This window comes from Echiichthys vipera (genome assembly GCF_963691815.1).
Source record: "Echiichthys vipera genome assembly, chromosome: 9".
Lineage (NCBI taxonomy): Eukaryota > Metazoa > Chordata > Actinopteri > Perciformes > Trachinidae > Echiichthys > Echiichthys vipera.
Genome location: NC_139834.1, coordinates 2,592,153 through 2,601,645, shown reverse-complemented (window position 1 = coordinate 2,601,645; position 9,493 = coordinate 2,592,153). Strand labels below are relative to the sequence as shown.

The following is a 9,493-nucleotide window of genomic DNA, read 5'->3' as shown; positions in this document are numbered from 1 at the left end:
GAGGACGTTTACAGTGAATTATGATTCTTCATTAAACATCAAAGACGTGATAAAAGAGAAACAAACAGTTAAATAATACGTTTACAGTGAATTATGACGCTTCATTAAACATTAAAGACGTGATAAAAGAGAAACAAACAGTTAAATAATAAGATTTATAGTTAATTATGATGTAAATAAAGTGACGCTGATACTCACAGAGCTGCAGACGAGTCACGTCGCTCCGTAAAGACTCTGGGGTTTTGAGCCGACGGAGGAAGTGGAACAGGAAGTGGGAGGTCACAGTTTCACTAACAATTAAACTAAATTGACTGAATTAATGTGTATATTTATTGTAAAGTATACAGTATGTTGTATATTGTATTTTTATGTGATTAATTATCTGATTAATGAGTTTCGTTTAGTGAGTTTTTCCATTTTCTCTCTGAGGTAAATATTCTACTTTTTACGTCACTACGTTTTATTGAACAGTTAAAGTTATTTTTATTAAACATAAACACAAATCCAGACCATTTAAAACAAAGTTGCATTGTTATAAAGTTTCAAAGTGGTTAAAAGTACCAACTTTGTTCATTTAGGGCGCACTCACACCGTCTTCGTTGATTGTTGATCTGAGGTTTGTTTGAATCTTCGGCCCCGACCACGACTGGGAAAGATTCATATCAACAGGTCAACGCTTACACAGTCTTGGGCTTTTATTGTGAAAGGTAAGGGGGAAGCAGCGGATGTGGAATGAGCCGCTTTTGTCGAGGTTGAAAGGAATAAAGTTGTGTTTAAAACGTCGGCGTGTCCCTGCAGCAAAGATAAAAGAGGATTCTTAAAATAATAATTCTAATATTTTGTTTTATTAAAGTTTAATAAAAGCTTCTTACAAATGCTTTATTATATTTTCATTTTATTTTGAATTCATGTCGTGATTAAAATAAATTAAAATCTAAAAAAGTGTTTAAAACGTCATCAGAGTCACGTTAGACAGGAGGCGTGTCCCTGCAGCAGCGCGGGGTCCACCACGCTGTTCTGCAGGGGCACGTCCACCGAGAAGTCAGGGGGCGGAGCCTGCAGACGCTGGCGGGGGGGTCGGCCCCCCCTCTGAGGGATGGGCAGCTCTGAGTGGTGAGCAGGAAGTGGAGACGAGAAGAAGTACGGATGGAGCAGCGCCTGCAGAGACGAGGGGGCGCCAACCAATACATCAATAAATTAATACATCAATTAAATTGTGAATTAATCAATCAATCAATCGATTCTTTAATTAACACATTAATAAACCAACACATTAACCAATTAACCACTTAATCAATTAACCAATCATTTAATATATTAATTAACATATGAACCAATTAACTAATTAACAACGAATCAACCGATCAATAAATCAAATAATACATTCATTAATAAATAAATTAACCAATCAACAAATAACCAAATAATCAATTAACACATCTGAACTAAATTCGACTTAAATTAAATCAAAACAAATTCAACTAAATTGAATCTAATTAAATTAAATTAAATCAAATCTAATTAAATAAAATAAAATAAAATAAAATAAAATTAAATTAAATTAAATCAAATTTAATTAAATTAAATTAAACTTAACTAAATCTAATTAAATCAAATTAAATTAAATTAAATCTAATTAAACTAAATTAAACTTAACTAAATGCGACTTAAGTAAATTTAGTTTAATCAAAACAAATGAAACTAAATTAAATCAAATTAAGTCTGAAAACTGGGCAGTTAGGATATATATCTTTAGTTTTAGACGGATACTAAAACATTTAAAGTGTTTCTTTTGTTTTAACAGCTGTTGTTTAGACTGGAATGGATTAAATCAGAGAGCGTGGTCTAAATTTACTCTGTGTGTAAAGTGTCTTAATTCGGCAGCGTAAATAAAAAAGAACTGAATTAATGGAATTTATTAATCTACTAATCAATTAAAGGGTCCCTCCAGAGCTTCAGTTGTTGTTGTTGTGACAGAATTAAGAGAAAAAGGTAAAATTCTGAGACGTAAACGCCAAAAAAAACTGAATCCTACATTTCCCAGAATGCATTTCACAAAGAGACTCCCTGCAATACCACCAGGGACCACTGGGGGTCCAGAAACAGTGAGCGAGAGTGATGTAGTTCTTGCGTTTCTGGACTTTATCGTTAAATAAAACAGAAAAGAAAAGGGGGCCTCAGGTGGAACCCTGAGGAACGCCACCTTCTGACTCGCCACTTCCTGTTCCCTACCTGTCGGGCGGAGCAGCGCTGTCCGGACGGATACACCAGGAACTTGTAGAGCAGGTCGACGGCCTGAGGGGACGTGTCCGGGACGATCTCCTCCAACGGGATAGCTGGATTCTCCTTGAACGTGATTTTGTTGTAATCCGGCAACTCGACGATCTCCTGGAGAGCGACGCAGTCACACGCTGATGACATCACAGATCTACTCGTGTTATTCATATACAGACGCAAAACTTAATTAATTAAGTTAGATTAAATCAAAACAAATGAAATTGAATCCAATTAAATTAAACGTAACTTAATTAAATTAAATCCAATTGAATTAAACTTTACTAAATGAAATTAGACTTAATTAAATTAAACTTAACTAAATTAAACTTAACTAAATTAAATTAGACTTAATTAAATTAAACTTAACTAAATTAAATTAGACGTAATTAGATTAAACTTAACTAAATTAAATTAGACTTAATTAAATTAAACTTAACTAAATTAAATTAGACTAAACTAAATTAAACTTAACTAAATTAAATTAGACTAAACTAAATTAAATTAAAATTAACTAAAGCAAATTTAATTAAATTAAATCAATCAATTCATTAAATGAATCCAAACCCAGGTGAACGGGGTGAACCCACAGGTGTGTGTGGACTAACGAGCCCCTGAGTGTCGTCTTACAGGCCAGCTGTCCCGCGTCGGCGTTCCCAGCACCCTGAGGACGCAGCAGAGCTGCTCGATGTCGTTCTCTCCGGGAAACAGAGGAGACGAGTTCAGCAGCTCCCCGAAGATGCAGCCCACCGCCCTGAAACACACGCAGGCCTGGGCTTTTATTGTGAAGGGCTACAGGAAGAGAAAGTCCTTTTCTTTATGGGACTCGTGTGTCTGCAGCGCCCCCTGCTGCTCCGCTTCAGCTCTGCAGGTGCCTGCTCACGGTTCATATTGATGAACCTTGATGCATGAGAAGAGTCCCTACACACACAACAAAGCACCAATGGGCTCCTTCCACTGTAATGGACTTTACTATGAGAGGAGCTGGTACAGGGGCCAGTAGGTAAGTCTTTAAAACACTCTTTTAATAAACTCTGGCTTCACTAACTACGCTGTTGCTGCTTTGTTTTGTGTGTAGGGACTCTTCTCATGCTGCTGCAGAGGTTTGCCGTTATTTTCAGCAGCATTAGTGGTTAAAAAAGACCTTTGAATGCCTTCACCGTACTGCTCAGAGCTAATCACTGTTAGCCACGTCCGGCTGTTAGCATATCTCCTGGAATTTCTCTGTTAATAGTTCATACACGGAAAAAAGTGTCTTGACGGCTTGTTTGATGTTTGTAAGTGCGGAAAAAGACCCTGGGGTGATTTTGCGCTGGAATGACCCTTTAAGGCTCATTTCCGCTCTACGTAAGAGACGCATACGGTTGCAGACGGAGACTTCTGTCCGGGCACTTTACACAGAGTGGCGTGAATATCAGGAGCGAGCAAGTCATCGAAGCCCCGACGGAAATCCTGAGATACTGAAAGAGACGTTGGTTGTCACTCTGGGACGTCTTTAGTGTCTCACAGACCACCGCCGTCTACAACGCTGCCGCCATTTTGCCTCCTTCTCAACAGACGCAGGATGGTTCTCTCCTCCGTGGTCGCCATGTTTGTTGAGGTCAAAACTTCATTGGAGTAACTTTTGAATCTGAGCGACGCCCTCTAGAGGACGTTTGGATCAACGTCCATTCCAACATAGAGGAGCATGAAAGCACGAGGACAGAGACGATTAGAACGAACTAGAACTCGCTCGCTCCTGATATTCACGCCACTTTTTTTGTGTACAGCTGCCCCCAGGGTTTAAGGTGGTACTGCAACGTTTGGTCCGTATCCGTACGCATCTGCCAGCTTTCAGAAATACGGAGGAAATGTACGCAGAGGACGGACAGAAGGCTGCGTCTTTATCCGTATGCGTCTCTAACGTAGAGCAGAAATGAGCCTTTAGTCGCGTTCTCACCACAGATCGACTCCCTCGTCGTACTTCCTGGCTCCGTACAGCAACTCAGGAGCTCTGTACCACCTACACACACACACACACGCAAACACAAACACACACACACACACACACACACACACACACACACACACACACACACACACACACACACACACACACACACACACACAGTAAATATTATTAAATAAACATGAAGACCCTCCTGAATCTGAACGGCTGGGTTTGTTTCAGTCCGGCGTTGAAGGGGGTTTGATTTTTCCCTCTCTGTACACTCCGCGCAGCTAGCGATTAGCTTAGCAGCTCAGCTACCGGAGCGTCTGTCACCACAGAAGGAAACAGGAGCAATAAACGACACGTGGGCCGAAATCCAACAGGAAACTGACGACTCACGGGGCGCTGCGGTATCCAACGGAGGCCATCGCAGACCAGACTCCAGAACAACCGCAGAGTCAAACACTTAACCGACGTCGTTTGTGTGAACTGGAAGAACGGATCAAAGGTTTTAAAATGCACCTTTTAGGAAGGAAAAGGCCGACACTAGCGAGACGACTCTGCTCGCCCCAACGGAGAAGGTTAAAGAAAAGGGAAGTGGAGCGAGGTAAAGAGGAAATGTGACGGACGCAGGAGCCCAAAAGGAGTCAACATCGAGGATTCTGAGCGGTGGAGACGGGTACTTCTTTACTTTAATGGTCACTGAGATCCGTCAATCGTCCTAACTGCATGTGTTTAATGTGTTACTTGTCAGGATCCCAGTCCTGGCAGCCCTTCCCTTTTCCTTTTGTGCTTGTGTTTGTGTTTGTCTCCCTCTGTCTGTGTTTGTGTGTCTGGAGACAGGAGGCGTGGTTCTGGACCAGCTGGACTCAATCCCACTAATCACCTCTCCAACAGTCTCAGAAGCCGGATGTTGGACACGTCCGGCGCCAGATCGTCTCATCATCTACTCGGTATCGTGTCTTGTTCGCTGGCTCCACGTTGTGTTTGAGAGATTTAGTTTGTTCCAAGTTTTAGTTTTAGTTTCCCGTGATCCTGTTTCCGTGTCTGCATTTGTGTGTGGTTCTCAGAACGGTTCATGACGTAACTATGGTAACGTTTGTGTGTGTTTTTAAAGGATGAAGTCGTGAGGAGCAGGCGCGCGTCACCTGGTGGCCACCTGGTGACTGTACAGTCTGTCCCCCCGATCGCTGAACAAGCGAGCGAGACCAAAGTCTGCGATCTTCAGATGACCCGAAGAGCTGATGAGGAGGTTTGCTGGCTTCAGGTCCTGCACACACACACACACACACACACACACACACACACACACACACACACACACACACACACACACACACACACACACACACACACACACACACACACACACACACACACACACACACACACACACACACACACACACACACACACACACACACACACACACACACACACACACACACACACAGAGCTGGGCTTTTATTCTGAAGGGCTACAGGAAGAGAAAGTCACACGGTGTAAATGTGCGTAGGTGTTCGTCTCACCCGGTGCATGATGTTGTTGTGATGCAGGAAGGCCACGCCCTTCAGCAGCATCATCATGTAACCTTTGACCTGAGCCGGGGTCAGAGGTCGCTCAGAGTTCCTGATGACCTCCGAGAGGTCGGACAGCATGAAGTCAAAGACCAGGACGAAGCCGGTGCCGTGAGGGAAGACGTCCTTCAGCTTCACCACCTGAGGACGAAGAGGAGAGTGAGGCCGTCCTCTGACCCCAACACGCCGTCCTCTGACCCCAACACGCTGTCCTCTAACCCCAACACGCCGTGCTCTGACCCCAACACGCCCTCTGACCCCAACACGGCGTCCTCTGACCCCAACACACCGTCCTCTAACCCCAACACGCCGTCCTCTAACCCCAACACGCCGCCCTCTGACCCCAACACGCCGTCCTCTGACCCCAACACACCGCCCTCTGACCCCAACACGCCCTCCTCTGACCCCAACACGCCCTCCTCTGACCCCAACACGCCGTCCTCTGACCTCAACACGCCCTCTGACCCCAACACGCCCTCCTCTGACCCCAACACGCCCTCCTCTGACCCCAACACGCCGTCCTCTGACCTCAACACGCCCTCTGACCCCAACACGCCCTCCTCTGACCCCAACACGCCCTCCTCTGACCCCAACACGCCGTCCTCTGACCCCAACACGCCGTCCTCTGACCCCAACACGCCGTGCTTTGACCCTCTGACCCCAACACACTATCCTCTGACCCCAACACTCCGTCCTCGGACCCCAACACGCCGTCCTCTGTCCCCAACACACCGTCCTCTGACCCCAACACGCCGTCCTCGGACCCCAACACGCCCTCCTCTGACCCCAACACGCCGTCCTCTGACCCCAACACACCGTCCTCTGACCCCAACACGCCGTCCTCTGACCCCAACACGCCGTGCTTTGACCCTCTGACCCCAACACGCCGTCCTCTGACCCCAACACGCCGTCCTCTGACCCCAATACGCCGTGCTTTGACCCTCTGACCCCAACACGCCATCCTCTGACCCCAACACGCTGTCCTCTGACCCCAACACGCCGATCTCTGATCCCAACACGCCCTCTAACCCCAACACGCCGTCCTCTGACCCCAACACGCCATGCTCCGACCCCTAAACGGCGTGCTGTGACACTCACGTGCTGGTTGTCCTCGATCTCCTGCAGGGCCTTGATCTCCCTCAGCGCCTGGTTGGGGACGCCGTCTTCCAGGCGCCTCAGAGCCACTTTCTTCAGAGCCACCGTCTCTCCGGTCTGACGACGACAGAGTCAATACTTTGATTATTGATGAGTCAAACTTTCATTAACTGTGAGACGTACTTCCTCTGTTTTTCACAATAAAAGTTGTTTCATGTCCAGAACATCAGAAGGAAGTCGGACTTTTAGGATTTTAAATTAAATTAAATCAAATCAAGCTTAATGAAATTAAATGAAATTAAATGAAATTAAATAGGGAAGGTTTTCGTTGCCACCGTACTCTACGGGGAATTGTTGGGTCTGTGTAAATCATAAATAAGTCATAGTGTGGTCTTTACCTACTCTGTAAAGTGTCCTTATATGACATTGGTTAGGATTTGGCACTGTAAATAAAATTGAATTGAATAGAATTGAATGTTAATACTTTAATAAACTAAATTAAATTAAATTAAATCAAATGAAGCTTAATTAAATGGAATTAAATAAAGCTCAATTAAATTAAATAGAATTAAATCAAGCCTAATTTAACTAAATTAAATCAAGTCATGCTTAATTAAATTAGATTAATTAAATTAAGTTAAATTAAATTAAAGTAAATTTGATTTATTAAATCACTACTTTAAGTTGATGTTGATACTTTTGTTCTTTTTCTTCAGGAACATTTTGAATCCAGGACTTTTACTGTAACTGAGTTTTTCTACAGTGTGATGTTAACGCTTTAATAAAGTATCAGTTCTGTTATTATTAATATTATTATTATTATTATTAATAATTATCATCATTACCTCGATGTGTTTGGCCTTGAACACGATGCCGTGGGCTCCTTCTCCGACCCGGCCCAGAATACTGTACTGCTCCATGGAGCCGGACCTTCAGCCGTTACACCAAATGTTTCCTCATAATTCAAATAAAAGATAATTAAAATAATAATATCAGATGAACTGAAGCAGCTGTTAATAATATTAAACTGTGTCTGAGGCAGAAAACATCAGCGGAGAGAAGCAAAACCGAACTCCGTTAACAAATCTATCACTTTATAAAGTTTTCTCTTATTTAATTAATAAAATATAAAGTTACCGAACATGTTTTATGATAATTTAGACGCTATAATATTGTGCTTTAATTCGGCGTGTAAAATAACCGCGTTAATATCACCTGTTGTGAGGAAACATCAACATTTAAAGAAACAACCGCAGCCTCTGAGCGGAGCTAGCTGCTAACGTTGCCTTGGTAACGCGCTAGCTGCTGGTGTCGCGTCACATGTGTGCGACAGAGACGCGAGAGACGCAGAGTTCCGGCCCTTAAAAGAAAAAATAATACACTAAGTTCACAAGCGGGACGGTTTAAAATAAATAACATTACATTAAATCAAGTTATATTAAACTGAATTGAATTAAAAACTCGTACACATTTGTTCACACGCGGGACGGTTTGAAATAACTACGTGAAGCGAGTTACCGTTAGCAACAGTGGTCCGCCATGTTTGTTTACAGTGACGTCACCAGGCTAGAAGATTCTCACCAGAACCAGAGACTCACCAGAACCAGAGCAGGTAGAAGGTTCCCACCAGAGCCAGAGACTCACCAGAACCAGAGACTCACCAGAACCAGAGACTCACCAGAACCAGAGATTCAACAGAACCAGAGACTCACCAGAACCAGAGACTCACCAGAACCAGAGATTCAACAGAACCAGAGACTCACCAGAACCAGAGCAGGTAGAAGAGACTCACCAGAACCAGAGACTCACCAGAACCAGAGATTCAACAGAACCAGAGCAGGTAGAAGAGACTCACCAGAACCAGAGATTAACCAGAACCAGAGCAGGTAGAAGAGACTCACCAGAACCAGAGATTAACCAGAACCAGAGCAGGTAGAAGAGACTCACCAGAACCAGAGACTCACCAGAACCTGAGATTCAACAGAACCAGAGCAGGTAGAAGAGACTCACCAGAACCAGAGACTCACCAGAACCAGAGATTCAACAGAACCAGAGATTCAACAGAACCAGAGCAGGTAGAAGAGACTCACCAGAACCAGAGTGTCACCAGAACCAGAGACTCACCAGAACTAGAGTGGGTAGAAGAGACTCACCAGAACCAGAGATTTACCAGAGCCAGAGCTGGTAGAAGAGACTCAACAGAACTCACCAGAACCTGAGTCTCATCAGAATCAGAGACTCGTCAGAACCTGAGCAGGTAGAAGAGACTCACCAGAACCAGAGATTAACCAGAACCAGAGCAGGTAGAAGAGACTCACCAGAACCAGAGACTCACCAGAACCAGAGATTCAACAGAACCAGAGACTCACCAGAACCAGAGCAGGTAGAAGAGACTCACCAGAACCAGAGTGTCACCAGAACCAGAGACTCACCAGAACCAGAGACTCACCAGAACCAGAGATTCAACAGAACCAGACACTCACCAGAACCAGAGTGGGTAGAAGAGACTCACCAGAACCAGAGATTTACCAGAGCCAGAGCTGGTAGAAGAGACTCAACAGAACTCACCAGAACCATAGACTTACCAGAACCTGAGTCTCATCAGAATCAGAGACTC

The 9,493-nt window shown here is 44.0% G+C and overlaps 1 protein-coding gene across 1 annotated transcript; it reads right to left on the bottom strand.

The window, feature by feature from the left end:
• Positions 1 to 963: 963 nt before the first annotated feature.
• cdk20 (cyclin dependent kinase 20) lies at positions 964 to 8,119 on the bottom strand (the record flags this gene model as incomplete). Its single annotated transcript, XM_083920448.1, has 9 exons — positions 8,092 to 8,119; positions 7,722 to 7,831; positions 6,880 to 6,993; positions 5,734 to 5,922; positions 5,353 to 5,474; positions 4,214 to 4,276; positions 2,905 to 3,028; positions 2,233 to 2,388; positions 964 to 1,158 (listed from the first exon to the last, which is right to left on the bottom strand). The coding sequence occupies exons 2-9, from the start codon at positions 7,794 to 7,796 to the stop codon at positions 964 to 966; spliced, it is 1,038 nt and encodes a 345-aa protein (XP_083776574.1). The 5' UTR covers positions 7,797 to 7,831; positions 8,092 to 8,119.
• Positions 8,120 to 9,493: the final 1,374 nt, after the last annotated feature.